We start from the raw sequence: 24447 nt of genomic DNA on the forward strand, positions 1-24447 counted from the left end.
TGGTGCGTCTGAAGACAGCTACAGTGTACTTACATATAATAAATAAATAAATCTAAAATAAATAAATAAATATCTAGTTTTAAAAAAAAATAACGAAATAAAATATAAAATGAAACAAAAATTACCACACTGAAGTTGGACAAGATAAATCAACAGACGGAAACAAGCCAAAGAGAAAGCACAAGAATCAGAGACCCACTTGTTTGCACACTCGGGAATCCCATGAAAACATTAAACTGGAAGCTAGAATGTACATGCTGATGACCTGGTGCAGGTCTGTGCAGGTCCCATGCATACTGCTTCAGTCTCTGTGAGCTTATGTAAGCTTAGATCACATTGATTAGAGGACTTTATTTTCTTGGTGTCCTCCCTCCCCTCTGACTCTTACACTTTTTCTGCCTCTTCTTCCACTGGGTTCTCTGAGGAGCTCTGGGGGAGGGGTTTGATGGCGACATCCCATTTAGAGCTAAGTTTCCAAGGTTTCTCATCCTCTGTGTGAGTCTCTGTATTTGTTTCCATCTGCTGCAGGAGGAAACTTCTCTGATGATGACTGAACAAAGAACTAATCTACAAGTTTAGCAGACTATCCTTGGGAATCATTTTATCACTACATCTTTTTCTTTTTTCTTTTTTTTTTTTTAAACCCGTATCATTTTGTTTTACCCTAGGACTCTGAGCTATCTAGTCTCAAGTTCTTGGCTACCCAAGCAGTGTCAGGAATGAGTTCCAGGAGTAAAACTCATGTCTGGAGTGGCACTTAAGTCAAATCAGCCATTGGTTGGTCACTGCCATAAGCTCTGTGCCAACATTGCAAGTAGTACACCATTGTAGATAAGGATTTGTGGCTGGGCCTGTGTTTACTTTCCTCTTTTGGTAACCTGCATAGCGCCTTTTCGTGTCAGAGGCAGCAGAGTCAGTAGACTATGGAGGCAAAGGCTCTGTGTAGCCTCCAGCTCTCTACATCTCCATGTTCAATGAGTTGTGTGGGTGCCATTCTCAGCATGGGCCTTGCTGTCATTATGGAGAGCAGCCTGTAGTCTTGGGAAACACCTGAGCTGTTTGGGGACGTCTGTGGGAATCCTTTGACCAACAACTCACTTAGATGTAATCCAGTCCCCATACTGGAAGCTTTGGTAACAGATGGCAAGGGGCAACTCCATCTCCCCCATTATTTGGCAATTTCATTTGGATTGCCTTCATATATGTCTATATTTTAGGAAGTTTCTACTGTGTTAGGTTTTTATAGTACCCCCTCATATACCCTTTAATTTTAACTGTCTCTCCCCATATTTCCTCTCACAACCCTCACTCCTACCCTCAGCCACTTGATCCTCTCATTCCAGGCCTTCCATCAATATCTATATATTCTAATCCCTTTCCTAAGGAGGTCTATCTGTTCCCTCTAGGCCCTTGCTCTATATCTACCCTCTATTTGGGGGTGTTTGTTTGTTTGGCAAGATTTTTGTTTGTTTGTTTGAGATAAGGTCTCTATATGTAGCCATGTTTGTCCTGGAACTCACTATGTAGACCAGGCTGGCCTCAAACTCACAGAGATCCACTGGCCTCTGCCTCCCAAGTGCTGGAATTAAAGGAGTGTGCCACCATGCCTGGCACCAATTCTCAGTTTCACTGATTCTTTGTGATTTTTTTGACCTTGGCCATTCTGACTGGTGTAAGAGGAAATTTCAAAGTAGTTTTGATTGGCTGGATTTTCAGACTTTTCAAATTCTCCCTGAATATCTCAGCCATGTTGGCAACTTTTTGTACACGTTCTTATTCACATCCTGAGTTGGTTTCCTGCTTTATTCACTTGCCTGTTTGTTCCTGTTTCAGGTGTTGATGTTTTTACAAGTATGCTTTTGAATTCTTTGTCTGGCATTTCAACCATGTTAATATCTCTGGAGGCAGTAGCTAAATATTTGCAATCTTTCAAAGATTGGAAGGTTGTCATGTTTCTTCATTCTCTCAGGTGTCTTGTGTATTTCCATGTTGCAGTTTGCAAAGCTGTTGCTCTGGATGCCTGTTCATTTTATTTGGGATCTTAGTGTACACTCTGCAGTTGAGGATCTAATCCCCAATATCATTCAGAGAGAAGAAAACAAACTGTTGTAACAGCAACAACCTTGATCCAAACATACCAAATAAATGCATTTAACACTAATTTAAACCATTAAATAAACAACCAATAATGGCTAAAATTGTATGGACTATACTATGAAGTTCAAAATTATTTAAGGTTAAGTTAAAAGTTAGTAAAAGAATGAAGTAAAAAAAAGGAACATAGAAAGGTGTCAGAAAAGAGAAGAATGTTAAAGAAAAGAAAATAAAGAAAACTGTTCTGAGAAACAAAAGAAAAAAACCAAGATTGAAAAGTCTGAGTACAAAATGAAGAAAAATGTCATTTTGTCTTCCGTATAGGTTCAATTAAATAAGCAAAGAGAAAAATAAAGTTAATATGCTACCAAGATATACTAAGTTAAAAGGTAAGATGCAGGAGGAAAGATGTCAAGTATTGGCACAACTCTCTGGGTCTTCCAAAGTTGTCGTTTAATGGGTATTTGGGGTATTAATGGGTTGGAGACTAATGTCTTTCTGGCCAGCTAAGCTGATGGCTAGTGGAAAGGAATCCAGTGTCACGTGCCTGCCATAACTGTTTCTCCTTAGAGCATTTTGATTCTTTTATGTACCCAGAAGCTCTGCTGAACACAGTTAGCTTTGAAGTCTGTAGGATAAGCTTGCTGCTTTCCCCCAACACCTTGGTGTGGCTAATATCCAAGCCAGAGCACATCTCCCAGGCATACAGGAATGGAGGAAGCAAGCACAGCTCTGCGATCTGAACAGTTTGGAGGACTAGTCTCCTTGCTTTGAAAACTTCCTCAGCATTAAACACCATGGAAGAAGCGTACAAAGTCAAATTACTCCTCTGGAGCTTCAGAGTTCTCAGAGATTCCAGGATGGGCTACTGGCTGATCTCCAATTCCAGGCTATCCCATACCAACATCATCCTCAAGTAATAGCAGAGAGTAAGGCTACCAACCCCCATCCTCTCCACTCCTTCAGCCAAACCTCCTGCCACCTGCCACAGTGTGACTGTGACCAGCCCTCTCCATAACTGCCTCTTACAGTTGTTAGTCACATGGAACTGTGGCAGGTTGATCCTGGACTCAGTGGCTTGTGGTTGTACCTTCTTATCTGGACCCCCAGGATAGCTTAGCCCTAAATAATAGTTTTCTTCTCAAAATGGTAAAAGGCCACAGCCCTCCAAGACTTGGAGGATGACAGAATAAACCTCCTTGACTGCTGCCACAACACACAGCAGTCTCTGTGTTAGTTACGAGAGGAAAGCCTCCTTTGGACTCATAATTTCAGCCATTGTGCCAATGGCAACATGGTGAGATTCATGGCACTGGGATCCTGTGGTGGAGGGGCCTCATATCTTTATGTAAGTTCAGTAAGCAGAATTTTGGGGCCTCGGTCAGAACTGACATTGCCCCCAGAGACCAATTTCTGCTAGCTAGGCCACACATTAAAAAGTTTCCACAGCCTCTCAAAACTGTACCACTAGCTGGGGACAGGTTATTCAAAACGTAGCTTGATGGGAGCTTTTCACATTCAAGCCACTGTCCCACCTGGTTGAAGGCTTTCAAGATCTATAGCTTGTTCTGGTGTAGAGCTACCTATCTTTGTCCAGGGTCCTGCCTGACCTTGCCAGGAAGTGACTGGAGCTCAAGCCTTATGCAAATTGCTCCTTTTCACTACATCTTTAGTTTCTCTGTACCTTTCAGTCAAATGCTCTTTCAGTCTTTCCTTCTTTGGAACAAAATCTGTTCTTTATTATCCTGACCACTCTCCTTTACAACATCCAACTGAGGCAGCTTCTAATCTGCCATCTTAATCCAGGACTCTCCAAGCCCCTGGTCCTTATTAGAGCATCTGTAGGGGCTTCGTTTGGTGTGTGTGTGTGTGTGTGTGTGTGTGTGTGTGTGTGTGTGTGTGTGTGTTTATGGTTTGTGTCACTGATGTACACTAGTGTACAGGTCTCTGAGTCCATTACACGTAGAGTCAGAGCAGATCATGTGCCTTCCATCACTGTCTACCCTATTGTGTTGATATGAGGTCTCTTGCTGAACCTGAAACCTGATATTGTGGCCAACCAGCAAGATCCCAGGACCTGCTCCTCTTTACCCCTCAATGCTGAAGTTGTAGGAGTGCACAGCCATACCTGGCTTTTTTTTCCCATGGATGCTGGGCATTCAAACTCAGGTTCTCAAGTTTGCAGAATAAGTGCATCCAAATAGATGGAACCATCATTCATCCTGATCTCCCTGGGATGAGCTGTGTCTCCTGCTAGCATGTTCAAGTTATTTACTCTTTATAGGCCTCAGTTTCCTTCTCTGTAAAGTAGGAAGAGACAGAGAGGATAGAGAGACACATTAACCCATCCTGCTCCCTGCTTTATTAAAAAAGATGGGAGGGGAAAGTCCTGGTTTTGGAAAAACTATAGGGCTCTTCTTCTTCTATGCAGACCACCTGTCTCATTAGCATAATACCTGTCCTACTTTGCTTTCTGTTGCTGTGACAAAACACCATGACCAAAAGAGGGAGGAAAGGGTTTATTTGGTCTATACATCTTGATCACAGACGATCCACTCAGGGCTCTAGGACTCAAATAGGAACAGCAGCAGGACCTTCAAAGGAATGCTGCTCATTGATTTGTTCCTTGTGGCATACTCAACCTGTTTTCCTATACACTCCAGGCCCAACTGCCCAGAGGTGGCAATACCCACAGTGGGCTGGGTCCTCTACATAGATCATTAATTAAGAAAATGCCCCCACAGACTCACCTACAGACCAATCTGCTGGAGGGAGTTCCTCAGTTGAACTTCCCTCTTTTCAAATGACTAGAACATGTGTCAACTTGACAAAGCCTAACCTAGAACACTCCCTTCCCTGTTTCTCCGCTGCTGCTCATGGACTGCTGCTGGAATCCTTACACCATAGATGCTATTTAAGGCATGGACTGGGACGCCTACATTCAAATTAAATGTGTCAGTTATTATGCCCTTTTTAAAACAAGTCTTACCATATTTTTTTTAATTTGTAGTAACATAGTTTTAATATCTCCCAGCCTGGAACTTTATAAAGAAACTTTTAAAAGTCAAGTGAGACAAATTGCTATTACACAGCCTAGAGACAAAAAGTTACTAAGTGATTGAATATTATTTCCACTTATGCCTCCAACAGGCCATTCGTGGATACTGTTAATTAAGGCCCCTAATTGTATTTCTCATTCAGCTTCAGTAGGATGATTTGCAGGTGCTAAGAATGTGCCCATTGTTAGCATAAGCATTAGCATCTTCATATATCCATTTCATTTTGTAGTGGGCATTTTATTACATACAATACCTATTCCATTTACAGTTAGGGCATAGTTTGTGCCAATAAAACACATCATTAAAACAGAATTACTGAATATTAACCAGGCAGCACTGGGGAGCAGATCAGAGACAGTTTAAACAAGAGTGCTGACAAGCTTATTATATTAAACTTTGTTAGCATGCTGGCTCTAAACTGAATATGCTTTTGAGAGCCTTAATTTACTGAGCTGGAGTCTTTACCTTCATATCTCATTGTTTTTATTTTGAAAGCATTAACACCTTTTGTTAAAATCAGTTGCATTTCTCTATCGAGACAAACAAATCAATGGCCTGCAGCTGCCCAGTGCTTGCTAGGATTAGACTCTTTTTTGGTTTCCATCTTTTGGGGGTTTTTTCCCGTTTTGGAGGAAGAGACTCACTTTGTTACCCCAGGCTAATGTGGGACTCTCACTATGTAACCCTGGCTGGCCTCAAACTCAAGGCAGAACTTAGGACTCACTCTCAAGTGCTGGGATTACAGATGTGGTCCCTTAAAACTGTCAACTAAGATGTTTCTTACAATGTCTTGGAATATCCATATTAAATATTCTTATTCAAGTAAAGTTCACAAATAGTTGAAAGTCCTGAGGGGTGACTAAGTACTATACTTTATCCCCCCCCCAGTAAAATATAAAACATATAGTAATACATATAAGTAGTTTTTTGTTGTTGTTATTTTATTGTTATATGTAAGTATACTGTAGCTGTTTTCAGACACACCAGAAGAGGGAGTCAGATTTCATTACAGATGGTTGTGAGCCACCATGTGGTTGCTGGGATTTGAACTCAGGACCTTCAGAAGAGCAGTCAGTGCTCTTAACCACTGAGCCATCTTACCAGCCCTGATATAAATAGTTTTATATAATATTAGAAACTTGATCTATAAACAATTCAAATTCATATGCATACATACAAACATTCATAAACATGAAAATGTATATGTATAAGTACATGAGCATATGTCAACTTGGTTCATAAACTTGAACAATTTTGATACCCCAGAAGCAGCTTATAAGTGATGTTTGTGTCACTTAAATGGTGCATACATACCATTGTCAGATGATCTAGGAACACATTCTCTTGAAAAGCCGTTGAGTGCAAATGCACTCTATCCAGATGGAACGGTCACCCATGGCAACACCTTGGCCACAGTGCCTACCTCACTCCTGTGTAGCTCACTTCATCTCACCGCTTTCCTTTTGCACTCTTATCTGGGTGAGGCTGTCTAGGAGGTTCCCAAGAAAGAATGAATGGAGATATCTTAACCCAGATCCTTGTGCAAAGGCAGGCTGAGGTCACAGCTCAGGCTGATCGCCCAAGATGCTACCCCAGACCTATCAGCAAATGGTCTGTGGAGAAGTCATGCTGCTGGGGCCATTCTGTACAACTCCTATTCTCATTTTTCTTGAGTAAAGACCAGGGTGAATTGCTGAACTATATGGTTGCTATGGTTTCAGTGTGTCTTCTAAGAGTTCACATGTTGGAAGCCTAGGGTTGCGAGGTAGCAGGTGTGCCTTTAAGGCATAATGTCTAAGAAGATGTGGGTACTACTCTCATTTTTTTTTTCATTTGTACTACTCTCAAAAGGGATTGATGTAGTGACTATGGATCCCTGGCTATTTCCCATGATAATAAATCATCATAAAAGAATGAGCCTGACCCCTGAATTCTTCTGAATTCCTGGCTCAGTATGTGACAGCTCTGTTCCTCTGACATGTATTCCTATCATGATGTCATCCAGCCATGAGGCCTTCAGATACATCTGTCTGGTCCTGAACTTGCAGCCTCAAAAGTTTGTACCCTAGCAGGGCAGTGGTGGTGCACGCCTTTAATCCCAGCACTTGGGAGGCAGAGGCAGGTAGATTTCTGAGTTCGAGGCCAGCCTGGTCTACAGAGTGAGTTCTAGGACAGCCAGGGCTATACAGAGAAATCCTGTCTCGGAAAAAAAAAAAGTTTGTACCCTGCAAGATTTAGATGCCAACATTTCATCATGGGTTAGGGAGACTCCTGAGGCCCCACCACTTTGAAGGACAGTTGGCGGTTAAAGGTGTCTGAGACAATGGGATGTCATTTTGTTCACTGGTACAACCACTGGTAAGATGCCCAAGTATCACTAAATAACTCATTCTCATGCAAGCAACACTACACACATATGTGCACACATACACACACACTCCCATGCACACACATACACTTATGCATTAACACTTGCACACACTCACATACATACACACAAGTATACCAAAGTTAAAGGGGAACTTTTGGGGAAGGAGGAGGGTCTCAGGAGGAGACAGAGGAGAATGAGAGTGGGAGATGGGGATAGAAATGACTATATATAGAATATATATATGTACAATATGTAATATATATAGGAATATATATGTATGTTTGTGTATGCAATTGTCAAGAATACAACTATGCATGCTAAATAGAACCCTTTGGTTTGTTTTCAGCCTCAGGTAATTTGTTATCGTCACAGAAAATAGACTAATATAAATTCACTAGAGGTATATCCCAAGATCATCATTAAGTGTTGACTATTTCAGAAGCAAAGCCTCTGATATGTTAGCAAATGGCTTTCCTGAGAAGTAAGGCTGCTCTGGGTGATTTTCTGCATGCCTTCCATTTTCATTTCTCTGTGGTAACTACCCAAGAATAGAATTTTGATTCATGTGGCATACCATGGTTTGTTAGTGATTGCCAAAAGGTTTTCCAACATCATGGTGCCATTTATCATGGTGCCATTTACACTTTTAGCTGTGTCATACATAAAGTCTAGTTGCCGTGTGTCTCCAGTTTTTCTGTGAGAGACTGGTCTGCAGGGTGTGAAGCAGTGGCTTTCTGCACTTTCAGTCTAGTATTTGATGGCTATCAATATTGAGGATAGTTTTTGTGTCCTCTTTGCCCATATATAATTCCTCCATGATCAAATTCTTGTTAAGTCGTGTGTCCATTGTTATTAGGTTGTTTGCTCTGTCCATCTTCAGCTCCCTCTCAGATGCCCCCTCACTTGGCATTGATATCTTTGAGGAGACATTTTATTTCAATAAAGTCAAGCATAGTGTTTTGTTCTTTGGCAGTAATATTCTGTTCTGTTTTTTTCTAGGACATATTTCAGTTTTAGCTTATTTGGGACCCTGAATCTTTATAAGTTTTAGTTTGATGGTTATGGCTATGCTTTAGTTCAAATTAGTTTGTGCTTATAGTGCAAAGACAACATTGAAGGTCTTTTTCCATGTATCCATTAATGCTCACACCACTTGTATGAAACTAATCTCATTCCTCCATTGATAATCCACACAGCTTTGTAGAAAATTGCTTGGCTGTAAGCATGAGTCTGTTTGGTCTTCACATTTTGTTCCATTGATTTGTCTTCTTTACACCAAGTCTACATTATGATGAATACTGTTTCTTCATGATAAATTACATAACCATGGATGTAAGTTTTCAGATTTTCTTTTTCTTTCAGATTTTATTGGTTACTCGCTTTTCTAAAATAGTTTTTTATTTAAAATTGCATACTTCATAAACATATAAAGTGTGTTTTGCTCAAGCCCACCCCCACTTCCTCCTCTGCAACACCTTCCGCACCCCACTGCCATTTCTCCCTCCCGAGTATATTTACTGTTTTTTTAAAACTCCCTGGGTCTAGTTAGTGTAGACAGTATGCACCTGGCTGTACAGCCATCCACTGTAGCATGGGGAACCTACCAAGGGACATATCCCTGAAGGAAACTGACTCCCCTTCCCCCAGCAGCTGATGGTTGCCAAAAGCTCCTCAGCTACTGCTGGGCCTTGTGATGGCCTCTGTTGCTGAGGGCATTGTGACTGACCCGATCTTGTGCAAGTTTCCTGCGTGCAGTCAAAGCCGCTGCGACTTCTTATGAACAATAGGCCTGCCTCATCAGGAAAACACTGTTTCTCAGCAGCCTCCACAACTTCTGACTCTTACAATCTTTCCTCTCCCTTCCATGATGATCCCTGCGTTTGGAGGTATGATCCAGATTCCCACTCAGAGCTGAGAACTCCACAAGATCTTACTCCCTGCACTTGGATGAGTTGCTAGTCTTTATATTAAGACCCATCTATTGAAAAGAAGAGAGAGGCTTCTCTGATGAGGATTAAGATCTGAGCCAATCTATATAAAGATAAGTATTTAGAGGGCAGTTTGATACCATGTTCATTTAGCAGAATAATGGTGGGTTCTACTTTAAGATCTAAGTCCAGTTAAAAAATACCAGCCATGTGTTCTATCTCTATGTGTGGAGTGCCTTACATTCAATTAGAGTGTGGCTGGCTACTCCCATAACACTCGTGCCAGTATTGCATCCACAGGCGTGACTGGCAGGAGCCCTTATGGTCGCCTATAGTGTTCAGTCAGTAAGGCTGATAATTACTTTTCCCCATAAGCAGCCTGTGTAGCACCTTCTGGCAGTATGAAAGTTAGCCAGTATGACCAAAGCCTCCAGATCAGTACCAGCCTGATGACTCCATTGTCCAATAACCCAAGTATGTGCTGTCTTCAGCAATGGTAGCTTGCTATCAAGTTCTTCCGGGTAACCAAGAGCAATGGCAGTAGCTTGTATTGTTCTGGAAATCTGTCAGACCCCCCCCCCTCCACTGACAGATATGTACTTAAGTGTTTATGTTTTTCAGTTCATTTTTGGCATTGTTTTGTTAAATTTTTTGTAGCCTGCAGTTTGATAAACTTTAATTTGTTTATTAGGTCAAGAAGTTTTTGTAGATCCCTAGGTATTTTCTATATAAAACCATTTCTTCTAGTAATAAATTCAGCCTCACTCTTAGACTACCCATTCTTTGTCCTTTTACCTCTCACAGGGCTGGCCCGGCTCAGTCACAGCCTTGGTTGGGTTTGGGTGTTGTTTTCTGTCTCAGTAAGCGGAGTCCAGGCAGCTCCTCTCTGTGCTGTCAGCATTGAGGTTTCCTCGGGGACTTCTATCCTACCAAGAGGCCTCCTGGTCTCTCTTTTGCTTTTTCCCTTTCATTTGCTATTGAAGACAATTTGTCTGAGGACAGACCCTGGTCTGGGGGCGTTTTTATCAGCACTTCTGAGGCTCCACGCATTATGCCCTGGCCTTATCTCATTATCACCCTTTCAATGCGTTCCTCTGCTTTTAAGATCTTGTCTTTAATCCTCGGCAGCTTTACTGTGTGCTTTGGCATGGTTTACTTTGTATTAATATTTCTTGTGTTTATAGATCTGTAAAATTTATATCTCCAACTTGGAAATGTTTTGAACATCATATTTGTTCTAATACGTTATTTGATCTGTTTCTTCTACTTTTTTTTTTTTTTTACTCTATCCAAGTTACTTCAAAGTCTCTGTCAGCTAACTCGAAATCTAGATGGCTTATGTGGCTTTTTTCTTAACCTCATTTTAAGCCTGAAAGTGGCTAGTGATTTTTTTTTTTTACTGGCATCTAGATATCATGCAGACAAAGTTGGAGGCTGTAAATGGTGCTGCATTTCTCTAGAGAGGCCCACCCTTCCTTCTGGAGACTCAGCCCATAACTCCAGTCAGGGAGCACTGAACTGAAACTGGCTTACAGTCCCAGAAGGCTCCATGCCCTTCACATTCATGCCTGGTCTATCAGTATTTTCTGCTCATCCTGTTATATTTTCTCAGCTCTTCTTCCCCAGTGGGTATTGAATTCTGTATCTCATGACATATCTGAAAAAGTCTGCTTTGTGTTAAGAACTGCAGTGTCTGAGAGTTCACTCTGCCTGCAGCTGATAACTACATCCATCTACCTGATTTCATTCATGCTGACAGAAGACCTGAGAAACCTGGGTCAGAGAAGAGCTCGTGTGCGTGTGTGTGTGTGTGTGTGTGTGTGTGTGTGTGTGTGTGTGTGTGTGTGAAGCTGATGGCAGTGGCTGTATAAGAATTAGTCCGGGGCTGAAGGTCCTGAGTTCGGATCCCAGCAACCACATGGTGACTCACAACTACCCATAATGAGATCTGACGCCCTCTTCTGGTGTGTCTGAATACAGCTACAGTGAATTACACCGGAGTGAGCAGGGCCAGCAGAGGTTTTGAGTTCAATTCCCAGCAGCCACACACATGATGGCTCAAAGCCATCTGTACAGCTACAGTGTACTCATACACATAAAATAAATAAAATAAATCTTTTTAAAAAAATTAGTCTGAAGGTCCTGAGTTCAAGTCCCAGCAACCACATGGTGGCTCAAAACCACCCGGAATGAGATCTGACGCCCTCTTCTGGTGTGTCTGAAGACAGCTACAGTGTACTTATGTATAATAATAAATAAATCTTTAAAAAAAAGAATTAGTCAAGATACAGAATGGCAAAGACTGTGTTGCCAGAAGACAGAGATGCCCAGCTGACAGGGGATGGAAATATTTTATAACAGTTGGTGGGTTGGGTTGCTTGGGTTTAGCCAATGGGCCAGGCATATCTGGAGTTAGTGGTGGACATCTCATTATCTTGTTAAGTAGTAAATTTTATGCCAGATGTTGCTTTTCTTGAGTCTGGACATTTGTTCAGGCACTGTAGACACTGGAACTTGTGTTCCAGATGTTTGCATAAGGCCCTATGCAAGCATATGTTATTAGAGTTCAGACTTCAGGTACTGGTGCCTGCTTGCATTCGGCAATGTTTGGTCTTTTATTGGCATATTTCCTTTCTGACATATCAGCAAGATGAAATCAGTAACAGTGCTTAAACATCTGATCTCTGGACCTGCTTCAGAGCTGAGTAGGGCTGGACAGAGGCCCTGGTCAATATTTCTGATCTGCCATAGGGTCATATAAATATAAGGCATAGAAGACTACAGAGGCATTTAGGAGGGGGAGAGAAATGGCTATTGGCAAAGGTTGAAAGCCAGACTGTGACATCATGTGGAGATCTAGAGGTCTTTGGTGGTGGCATATATGGGATATGACCTGTCATCTGAGAGCTGTCCCAGCCAGGTGTCTTGAAATATCAAGAAATGAGAAGAGCCAAGCATCAGGCTTGAAGGGGATTTGCCTGTGAGGGAAGTGAGCAGGAAAGCAAGTGTCTGTGGGCCACAGGGGTAGAGGGGCTGGGCTTCTTACCTGGCTCTTGTTTTCTATTAGGAGACCCCTATGAAACAGGAAGAGAATCAGGACTGTTGGTGAGCATCACTGCCCAGTGATGCCTGAGAGTCATAATGAAGAGCTATGGAATAGTTAAGACTGGGGTAAAGTTCAAGCAGGCCAAGCTTGAGGATGAGTGTGCAGACCCGGGTGTGAAGAGCTTCCTCCAGCAGTAGCAGAGGAGACATGAGACACAGAGTAGGATTCTCACTCACCTAGAGGCTGCACATCAGTTTTGACAGAACATATTGAAAAGGTTTGTACAGCAGTCAAGAAAGGGTTTTCTTAGTGGGACATGGGTAAGGGTAAACACCACGCTGTCAGGACACCTCCCAACATATCAGTGTTCCTTTTACCACTTTATTCCTGCTGGCTTAGGACTACCCCTCAAAGGACAGGTTCACCAGTCTTAAACAGGGAGTTATGAGCCTTAGTTTTCACTTAGGTATGACATTGAGACAAAGCTGCCGTGTGAATTTTCATCCAACTTATTGAGCCAATGAGTATATTGTGGTGGAATACAACATGGATTAGTTAGAAATGACAGAATAATGTGGCCAGAGTTGGTTGGTTGGACCATAACTGCAGCTCTGTTTCCTGAAAAGGTCAGCATCAGGGAGGGAGTGCTGAAAGCCCTGATGGAAATCTGCTAGAAGAAGGAGATCCTAGCCCTGCATCCCCCTCTGCCATGACAGTGGCCAGATGTGTCTGGCACACAGTGGCCACCTCTGCACAACTATCTTAGAGTCTTCTATTCTGTCCCCTAAGATGGTGGGAATGCTGCCATGTACACCTGCTGAGGATGCAGGAGACCATGATGGCATCTGAGCAGTACAGGCACTGCCACTCAACACCAGTCAGCCCCCTCATAGAACAAATGTTGAGGGTACACGTCAATATGAGTGGCCCAGACATTAGAGTAGCAGCCAAGATCTGGCACAGAGTTTAACCTGCCAGGACATAGCTTTCCACCTGTAGCTGAATTGCTGAATCATTGACAGCAGCCCAAGGGTCGCTACAAAGAGAAGCAGCTTTGTGAAGGAAATGTTCGCCAGATCTACAGGAACATTCTTGAGTCCTACTCAGAGATTGGATGGCTAGGCCCATTTTGGGTTCTGTGGAGTTAATATCAGAGCAGAAGAACTCCCAAAGCCCAGTGGTTACCACCAGATTTCAGCTCAGCAGAGGCAGCAGTGAGCCAAGCCAAGCACTTAGGAGACTACGTTGAGAGACTCACACAGTAAACAGTTCTACACTGGGCAGCAGCATGGGAAATAAAGTCTCCCCAAAAAGGATCAGTCTCCACTTTTCATATAATCCCAAGATGCCTCTGGAAGCTAGTTAGAAGTATTCTTGGATGTCCCATTTCCATTTGACAGGTAATAGGCCCAGGGTCACTCATGAATAATCATGACATAATTATATACAAAATATTTAACAAAATAAACTCACCCATACATTTCAACAATGTCAGATTTATTCCACTGATACAAGTTGAATTACTACCAGAAATAATGCACTGGCAATCTCCCGCTCCCCCCAAAAAAAAAAAAAAAAAAATCATTGGAAGGGCTAATGGTGGATCTGTCTGCCTAATCCAGTGTAAAAGGAGACAATCAGAATCCTACAAGCTGTCAAAGCTGCTGAGATGCCAAGATTTAGACAAAGAAGGTTCCTACAGGCACATTTCTGAGAGGCAACCCCATCTGCACTGCCTGATCCCCTGGAAACACCAGCAAAATCTACAGGGGGAAGAAATTTAGCAAGACTTTGGGTCCCTTAGGCATGATGTGGCTTTACCTGTAAAGGATTTGTCACTACATACTTGGCTGCACACAGGATGGGAGGCTGACAGCCTGACCAGAAAGGCATAGGAAGTAGAGTGGGAGCAGGGTTTAGAGCCATGCGGAGAGCTGTCAGCAAAGCAAGCCTTATCAAGAGGGATGTTGCCTGCTCTGTGGAAAGGGAAGCTTTGCTCAGCATTTACCAGAGGAAATTAAATCTCTGTCCTCTCCCCTCTCCTCTCCCCCCTCCCCCTTTCCTCTGTCCTCTCTGTTTCTTTCTCTCTTTTTGGTATATCTCTGTCTCTCTGTCTGTCTATCTCTCGGTGTATATCTCTATATGTCTCTGTCTCTCTCAGCAACGGTTTTAGCAGCTCATTATAAATGCAAAAAGCCTTAGGTTTACTAAACTTCAGGTCTCTCAGTGGTAACATAGACCACTGAGAGAAGTGTCCATCTGAGCCTGCCTTCCCACCATTCCTGTGAGATCTGGGGCGGGGCAAGAAGATCCAGTATTGAAATGACGCTGCTTGCTGTGCTGTGAATAATAAAGTCATTTGTCTCTGATCTAGGAGCCTTTATCCTGTGCCCAAGAAACTATGGCAGGCTGGCTGTGTATATTTACAGTGTTCAAGGTGATGTTTCATATACATATATATTGTGAAATCACTACCATAGCTATGTTCCTTAGAATGCCCACCACCTCAAACAGTGGCCATTTATGGTGAGAGTGAACATATTTAAGATCTCTTTCATACAGGATTGTGAGTGTACAATATGGTTTCATTAGCTATGGGAGCCAGGCCATGCAGTAGATCTCCAGAACTTACTTATCCTAAATCACTATTAAGGTGTTCAGTTCATTCACATTTAAGTGCCAACATGTATTTGATTCTAATGTATTGCTATTTAAATCTAAATCTGTTATCTTGCCTTTTTGTTGTATTAGCAGCCCGCCTCCTTTGGAGTTACTTAAGGTTGTGGGGTTTTTATTATTCTGTCTTCCCTTCCACTATGTTGATAGTTTGGAAAGATGTTACAGTTAGAAAGCGTGCCTTTGAGTTACTGCAGTTTGCCTGTAAGTTGGTATTTTTACTGTCCAATAGAAGGCCTTAGGCTTCACCTCACATATACAGACTGCTATAATCAATGCTGTAGCTGACATTTACATTTGTTGTAGCTTCACATATAATTTAATCCCCAAGAGATGGTGCTAATTATACATTAATTGCTATTCACTTACATTTACCAACGTATTTGTCTTTCGAGTTTCTTTTTTCCATTTACATACTCTACTTCTACCCAGGGTCATTTTCCTGCCATAATTAAAGCTTGTGCTGCTGGTCTAATGATAATGAATTATCTCTTCCAGTTTATCTGAGGTGCGGAATTCCATATCATTAATCGTTTCCTTTCTGTAAGAAACCACACTGTGAGAATGTCTTTAGCATGTCAGTCTGGAGGGAGTCCACATGCTCAGTATGTGGAGAGCTCCCTTGGTCACTGTGGTGCCTCCCTGAGTGTTTAGAGCTTTAACCTTTCGTTAACGTTTTGTCCTCCCCAGCCCACCAGAGTGCTGAACAGGGGTACTAGACCTATGCCTAAGTCAGTTCTGTGCGGTTATAAATGCTGTTACATTTTTATCTTGATTTTTCATGTATTGTTTCTAGTATGTAGAAATACAGTTGATTTGTGAGTATTGATCTTATATTCTATGACCTTTACAAAATAATTATAGTATTCTGCAATTTCCTTCGGATTTTCTACGTATGCCATCATGTCATCTGAAAATAAGGCTGTTACCTCTTTCTTTCTAATCTGTCGCTGCAAAATGGTATTCTTAGCTCCTTGCACTGGGAAGGTCGACACAATGGTAAGAGTGGGCATCCTGGGCTTTCCACTCACTTAAAAGAAAAGCAGTCATGCTGTCACCATTCAGAATGCCCCATGGCATTTATAGGTGCTCCTTGTCAAGTGCACACAGTCCTTCCTATTGCTAGTCTCAATCACAGATGTGATTATTGACTATTATTAGATTTTTTTTCTCCATTCATGTTATGATTATTTGAACTGCTTCTTCTGTAGTTTACTATGGTGAGTTATATTAATTAATCTATTTTTAAGCATTAAGCCAACTTCTCATCCTTAGCATCAACCTCACATGGTCCTGCTGTGTCATTCTTGGTGTCTATTTCTGAGGACTATTTGTTTACATGTTGAAAATTTTGCAGCATATTCATGAGTGATTTCTGCCTATACATTCTCCATCTGGTTTTAGTGTCAAGGAGTATATTGTATTATGTTGGTAGGTTGGTAGGTTGGTTGGTTGGATGGTTGGTAGGTTGGTAGGTTGGTTGGATGGTTGGTTGGTTGGTTGGTTGGTTGGTTGGTTGGTTGGTTGGTTGGTTCATCCATCTTTGAAATGAGATCTCACTGGCCAACTCAGACTGGCTCCAAATATGCAGACCTCCTGCCTCAACCTCAGCACTGATGACAAGCACATGCCAATCATGCCCAGCTAGGATTGGTCTGACTGTGATTCAGTTCATTCTCCCTGAAGCTTGTTCTGTTACAGTGTACACTACCTTGGCAAAGCTCACCGATCTAACTTTAAGGAGGCATGCACATCTTAACTGCTTCTGTGTTCCTTATTCTCCACCATCCATCTAGTTGTCTTAAATACTCTACAGACACTAAGACAAACTGTGTAACTTTTGGTCTCAGGGAAAGAAAAGCTTATTTTGCCCCAACCCCAATGCAATTTTTCTTCTTATGGTTTGAGAAAAAGAAACCTTGCACGTGCGTGTATACACACACACACGCGCGCACACACACACACACACACACACACACACGCCTGTTCTCTGCCTAAAGAGCATCTGTTCTAAAATGAGCTTCCTTTCCAGGTCGGCTGAACTGGTGGTCTACTGTGTGCACGAGCTGTAAAAGGCTGCTTCCTTTGGCTACAACAGGGGATGGGAACTGCCTCTTACATGCTGCCTCACTAGGTAAGCACCCCGGCAGCAACAGAGGCCAGCAGGGCTCTCCATCTGTCTGATGCACCGTTAGCAAGTAGAGCTTCCTAGGCTGCTGTCATCTGGAAGGATGCCTGTGACATCTTGGCCCTTCTGGTCTGGCTGGGTTGGTGATGAGACAGAACAGTTTGGGGTGAATACCTGTCATGCTAGGAGGCCTTGAGCAAGAACTTCTGGGACAGCAGGTAGAGGGGGTAGCCTGGGGCAATCTAAGAGGACCTTAGAGAGCCAAGATGTCCTATGCTAGGACTTCACACATCATCTCTAGTAGACCTTAGAGAAGCCAGGTTACTTACTATTTGCCATCCAGATGTGGGGCCCTCCAGGAGGATATGTCACCAACTTGTCCCCAAGAGGTGCTTTCACCCAAACACGAGACAAATGTTCACAATGGTGGACCTTAGGTAGCACTCAACCTTTAGCTGCTATTGTTCTGTTAGGACAGGAAATGCTACTTCATTCATATATCTAAGCTGATGGGAAACCTCCATAACAGCATGGGGTGGGGGACAGCTCCAAGTCCATGGTAAGACTAAACAGCTTCCTGATATGTTAGTTCCTTCCTCTGTGCCCATGTGAGAGGTCGGCCTGTTCAGCTATGGCCCTTTGAGTCTCATCTGGCTCATCTCTTCCTCGTGTCCCTTCCTCCTGCCCCTCATGGCCTCCCGGCTACAGGAATGTGGGGCTTTCATGACCGGGACCTGGTTTTGCGGAAAGCTCTCTACACCATGATGAGGACAGGTGCTGAGCGGGAAGCCCTGAAGCGGAGATGGAGGTGGCAGCAGACACAGCAGAACAAGGAGGTTGGTACCCACCTCTGCTGGAGGCAGGATCCACATCAGGTGCAGCCTCGGGCTGTGCTACAGTCCAGGGGAGCCTTTACAACAGCCCAGCCCAGGTGGACAGCAACACATGCCCACTCACACCTCCCGTGCTCCTGTGGTTAGGAAAACTGCCTTCCTCCACTTCGCAGTGCCCCAGCGTGAATAATGAACTATATAGTCATGTACTGTTCTGTGGAGCTCTTGACACCCTCAATCCAGAGGAAATCTCAGCAGCCCCAAGCCTTGGTGACATTAGCACTTGCCTCCACTAGGAAAAGAATCTGCCTACACTTGGGGTAAAATGGTGTGATGGCCCTTTAAACTGTTCATCCGTCAGCCTCATTCTCACACACACCCAGGAATGACCTTGATGATTGGAGGACTCTCCAGCTCTGAAATCAGGGGCTGGAATTTCTGAAAATACATACAGGTGACTATCAGGGGACACTCACAGATATGTCCAGTCTGGGTCCTAACGGGGCTTAGGCCAACCTGGGTGGCTTGGTACTGCTGCCTCTGTGGGAGGAGGAGGTGAGGGCAGGTGACAGAGGCTGCCTCCTGAACCAGCTTCCCTTTGCGCCAGTCAGGGCTGGTGTACACTGAGGAGGAATGGGAGCGAGAGTGGACAGAGCTGCTAAAACTGGCCTCCAGCGAGCCTCGCACACACTTCAGCAAGAACGGGAGCGGCACGGGTGGTGGGTGAGTGCTACCCTGCTCTCAATGGGCCTTCCAGAGCCCCTGGCCACCCAGGGCCTCAAAGAGCTTGGGAGAAGGGGAAGTGACCCTGCATGCTAGCCAGGTAGTAGAAGACAGGGAATGTTCATTGCAAATGAGGCTACATGGGGGGAGGGTAGGCTGGACACATGTACCCAGGCTCCCTACTCATGATCTCATGAGAGCTGCCCAGAGCCAGGCGGTAGTGGCGCACGCCTTTAATCCCAGCACTTGGGAGGCAGAGACAGGCGGATTTCTGAGTTCGAGGCCAGCCTGGTCTACAGAGTGAGTTCCAGGACAGCCAGGGCTACACAGAGAAACCCTGTCTCGAAAAACCAACAAAAAGAGAAAGAGAGAGAGAGAGAGAGAGAGAGAGAGAGAGAGAGAGAGAGAGAGAGAGAGAGCTGCCCAGTCTGTCCCCCTCAGGCTCATCATACAAAGCAAACAGTAGTACGCAAAGGACTCGGGACACAGCCAGGCCTGGAGGTGGCCAGAGGCAGTGGTTGTTACCACAGCTGTCATTGCCTTTCAGGGTATGAACACACCAGCTGCTGTTTGTAGAGTTTTTTCCTTAATCTTTTTAGTTTGTGGTTTCAAGTCACACGGAAGGCAAGAGATCACCAAATCACCCCAGTGCCTCCCAAATGGATTCCATGGATAGTACGTGTGCCCCTAGCACAAAGGCCTTGTGCACGCACTCAGGGATAGCTGATCACGCAGGTCAGCTCCAGTATCCCACTGTGGGAATGAAGAGCAGGCCAGGCCAACAGGGGCACTGTGGACCATTGGGCCATGACATTTCAAAAGGTGCATGCTTTGAATTTTTTTGCTCGTCTGCCTTGAAGGAAAGGTATCACCCCAGAAAAGGTCTCTGCCACAGCAAGAAGAATGAATACTGACACCAAGAACACAGACATGCATGTCTCCTGGCCAGCCTCATCTGGCCAGCTCCATCTTCTGAGGCACCCTCTGTGCTCCCACTCCCCACCACAGTGGGCCTGGCACCTACTGGCCTAACCCTCTTGAGGTTCCAACTGGAGGACAAGTTCCAGCAGAGCCCACAGTAGCACCACCTAGAACTGTGTTCCTACATTACAACCTTCAGTGCAGAGACCCACAATTCCAAGGACTGTTTGTTGCTTTCTTGTAGTGAGATCAGCAGTCAGCACCAGTAGTCCAGGCATGCATATTTGAACATCTGAAGACTCCTTTCCTGAGGCCTTAGCTCTTATCTGTTCCATGCCCTCCAATCCTGGGTGGTCCTTCCAGTCCAGTGTCTCCTTCACTGTTGGATTTCCCACACCTGACAAGGAAAAGATAAATGTCAGACAGATGCCGGAGGACCAAATCTCTTCTGATGAAGCACACGGGGAGGAAACGAGTAATAACAATACACATGATAGTCTGTTTTCCATTGCTATAACAAATTACCTGAAACTAGGCACTTCTGAAGAAAAAAAAGTCTAGTGTAGTGTATTATATTTTTAGGGAATAAGAAAAACTGCATACAAGTCTTTTCATGTTTTCATCTCAGTTGAATCTTTAGATGTAGAGACCTGTATGATTTGTTTGGGGGAAGATGTGAATATATGAGCATTCTCATGTGTCCAGACACATGGCTGCATGTAGAAGCCCAAAGTAAATGCCTGGTGTCTTCCTCAATTGCCCACCTCTCTATTTATTGAGGTGGGTTTTCTCAGTGCACCTGGACCTTAACAATTTGGTTTGTCTTAGACAGTCAGCTGTCCCTGAGAATCCCATCTCTGTTCCACAATGCTAGGACCTCAGGCAGCCACCATACCTGCCTGCTTTTTTTCCCCCTCTGTTCCAAGGATCCTAACTCTGACACTCGCACTTGCACAAGAACCATATCCACCAAGTCATCTCTCCAGCCAGAGCTATTTGTCTAGAGCAATAAATGTTTTAAACATTCTTCCACTCTCTTTCCAAAGAAAACCCCACTCTATCTTCAAGCCATTAGATGCAGACAAAGTAGGGTAGGGTGTCTGCATTGGGAAGAGATGGGTAATGGTAAACACAAAGACTGTAGCAAGTGCCAGGGCCAAACAGGGTGACGAGGGAAACTTAAGAGTGGCAGTGTCAGGGTTTGGAGCAGAGATGGGAGACTGCATGCAGGCCAGGATGCAGACCAAATGCTAAGAATGGTGAGATCCTTCCAGGTAGTTTCCCACTGCAGAGTAGACAGTTATCAGTAGGATGAACTTTGTTAAGATTAGACTGGAGTTGAAAGTATTAGTGAACCTGGCATGTCCTGTGGCAACTGTGGTAGGTGATTCACATGCACAGAGAGAGGACAGGGCTGTGTGTGTGTGTGTGTGTGTGTGTGTGTGTGTGTGTGTGTGTGTAAATTCGGTCCATCTTCTTATGCCAGGAAACAATGAGGTGATCCAAAGAGAAGTCATAAGGACACAGACCAAGCTGAAATAAACAACAATGGCCAAATCAATGTGTTTGAGCATCATGACATCACAGATGGATTATAAACCATTTAATCAAGAAAGCCAGAAATCCACAGGCCTGGGAACAGGCCTGGGAAGGAATGGAGATATGCAGAGTTTCCAGGCTCCCCTGTGGAACACATGTTGATGGCATAGATGGCCTGAGCAGCTCCAAAGGTTGTGGCTGGAAAAAGAGCCAGTGACCAAGGCCCCACCACTGTAGGAGGACACCCTGCATATCCTACCACCTGAGAGGACAAGTCCAGACCCTCATCTAACATCATGGTCAGGAAACGGAGAGACCCGGCCTGAGAAAGAGCCAGAAGACACCTGGCCTGTGGTGTGCCTCAGAAGTGCCGCAGTTGTGGAAACACAGAGCAGCGTTGCAAGCTGAGGGAGCCCTCAGCAGAAAGCAGCTCATGACCATGAGCTGGACCCTGGATCCTGAAGGTGTTGGTGGGACCACTGTGAGCAGACCTGGTGGGCAGATGTTAGTTCTTCGTTTTGATGGCTGTGTCGTGGTGTGTCAGATGTGCCTCTGCAAACAAGGAGCACTCTGACCCCTTTCAAAGTAAAGAGGTGGCAGGCTGGAGAATAACTTTTAGGTGGTTCTATGTGGGTTTTTGTGACTTCTGACTGCTGCCACATTTTTTACTATAAAGTTCGTCGGCCACCAAAGAAAAAGAAAAAATAGGAAGAAAGAAAAGGAAAAAAGAAAAACATCATGCAACATTGGATCTCCCCCAAAAATGCATTTCTTAGGATTTACAGCCTAGAGCTCTTTCCCAGCCATCTCATCCACCACGGCCACCCCTGTTCCCTTGATGTCTTCAAGGGACTGATTTCTGGAGCCCTAGGGCACAGAAAGCCAAGAATTCACTACCTCCCGCTGTACACTGTCATCGCATGTAGGAGACTTACACAAGGTTCCGTCTTCTAAGAGCTCCTGCTCTCTTCCCTTGGAGGGTGGCCCAGTTGTTAAGGGACATCTAGGTCACAGTTGTCTGCCCTAGTGTCTCACAGCCTGGATGATTACTCTACCCCTGAGGCCAGGCAGGAGCTTGGACCCAGGCTGGGGAGGGTGTGAGTGTAAGCCTGTACATTCAACCTCCTCCTACCCCCAGTGCAGAATTCAGTGTAGATTCATGCCTTTGCATGATCTCTTCCCCAGGACTGTTCCTACAAGGGTCCTCAGATCGTGGTAGGTAGGGTCCAGTGTTTGGGGGTGCTCAGTCCCTACAAAGAGTCTTCCCTGCCTTTTCTGTTCCCCACCCCATCTAGTCTCACGACAAGATCTCTCTGTTGTGTTCTCTAGTGTGGACAACTCCGAGGACCCTGTATATGAAAGCCTGGAGGAGTTCCATGTCTTCGTCCTAGCCCACATACTACGGAGACCCATTGTGGTGGTGGCAGACACCATGTTAAGAGACTCCGGTGGAGAAGGTAGGATCCTCAAGGAGCCATAGTTAACGGTGGCCCAGGTGACATCTACCTGCACAAAGGCGGAATCATCTTGTCCCTCTGAGACATACACAAAGATAGCATTATTTCATGCGTCTTGTCCTCCTCCAGGGCAGCAGCAATTGCTACAGGCCACCGGCCCTGCATGACATCATGAGGCAGCCATGAAAAATCTGGCCAAGCACCACAGACAGCACAGATCCCCTCCAAAAGCCCCAGGCCCTGTTCCAGAGGTTCTGCAGGATAGAATGTTAGAGAGGAAAGGAAGGAAGGCAAAGTGCAGAGGTTCTGGTGGGTGGTGAAGAATCATCAGGATAGCCAAGCTGCTGCTGTCTGTCCACTGAGACCCTGGCTTGTGAATGACTTCTCCTTGAATGTCCCCTCCCTCAGCCTTTCACAGTCTTCCCCAGATGGATAAGTACACCGATGCTCAGGATGACCAGACAATATCCCCACACAGGTGTAGCCCGAGACGGCATATACCCTCACATGCCATCCTTAAGCCTGAAGCTGCTGAGAGTCAAAATAGCAAGAATGCCTGGGGTGCCACAGGGCTGGCCATGCTCTGAAGAGTCAGAAAAGATGGAGAACCAGGAAAGCCGTTCCCAGATCCTTTCCCACTCAGCAGACCCCACTCCCAGCACTCTCTGCAATGGAGTTCATGTTCTGATCTCCTTAGTAGTACCAATACAGTTCAGTCCCCCTTGCTGCCATTTCTTCTTGTCAGTCACTTTTAAGATGGCACTGTCCACAACATCTCTTTACTACAGCATTCCTGTCAACAAGTGGCCTTGTGACATTTCACTCAGCTCCACTGAAGTTTTAATTTATCCCATACGTCTCCCAGAGTCCTGCCAATAAAGTATCCATTTTCATGCCAGAGAAAGAACAGTATGGCCATGGCTTCTATGAGGGCAGAGGCTACAGAGCATGCATCCTGCCTAGCATCACTCTCTTCCCTGGGGTCCAGAGCCAGCAGCCTTCTGCAACCCGTCCTTGCCTCCTTTTCCTTAAAAGACTCTCAAAGCAGGATCCTTGTATGGGCAGAATCATCCCCTGCAGTACAGACAGAGTGAAGGAGGCAGGAAAACTAAGAGGTCCTCAGAGAACATTCTAAAAGCCTCTGTGTCCTGCGACAAGGAACGTGCAGTCCCCACTCTGAGGCCAAAGGCAATATTCTTCATATTAGAAACCCAGCTGCTAAGCTTGGGGTGTGGCTCCTTGCGTAGACTGCTTGCCTAGCATGCAGGAAGCCCTGTTCCCATCCCAGCACTACACAAAGTGGGCATGGTGGTACATACCTGCAATCCCAGCATTCAGGGAGGCCAAATCAAGAGAACTGCAAGTTCAAGGCCATCCTCTGCCACATAATGAGTTGGGGACTACGTGAGATCCCGTTTCAATGAAGAAAAAACAAAACAAAAGAAAACAAAAGAAACAGCTACTGCTTCGGGCAGCTGTTCACAGAAGTGGTTTTCAGGCTCCTCTTCCCTCATTTCTCATAAGAAAACGAACAAGATGGTCTCCAGTCACACAAAGATGCAGTCTCACTGCTCGTGTTAGCCTGACCTACAGCTCAATACCAGTGCTCTCTGCCGTGACCCTCACTGTTCCATAGAGCTTGTTTCCAAAATACTCACCAGACACACTCAGG

At 44.6% G+C, this 24447-nt stretch overlaps 1 protein-coding gene across 5 annotated transcripts in view; it reads left to right on the forward strand.

The window, feature by feature from the left end:
• The window catches only part of Otud7a (OTU deubiquitinase 7A), a 289376-nt gene that overhangs the window by 245862 nt on the left and 19067 nt on the right, over positions 1-24447 (forward strand). For all 5 annotated transcript variants that reach the window (XR_004123087.1, XM_031386860.1, XM_031386864.1 and 2 more), the window contains exons 7-10: positions 17207-17308; positions 18011-18138; positions 18743-18858; positions 22648-22775. Coding sequence is in view for 4 of the 5 variants with exons in the window: in XM_031386860.1 (XP_031242720.1) it covers positions 17207-17308; positions 18011-18138; positions 18743-18858; positions 22648-22775 (474 nt within the window). In the remaining variant the exon portion in view is untranslated. The remainder of the gene's footprint in view (positions 1-17206; positions 17309-18010; positions 18139-18742; positions 18859-22647; positions 22776-24447) is intronic.

This window comes from Mastomys coucha, unplaced genomic scaffold (assembly GCF_008632895.1).
Source record: "Mastomys coucha isolate ucsf_1 unplaced genomic scaffold, UCSF_Mcou_1 pScaffold21, whole genome shotgun sequence".
Lineage (NCBI taxonomy): Eukaryota > Metazoa > Chordata > Mammalia > Rodentia > Muridae > Mastomys > Mastomys coucha.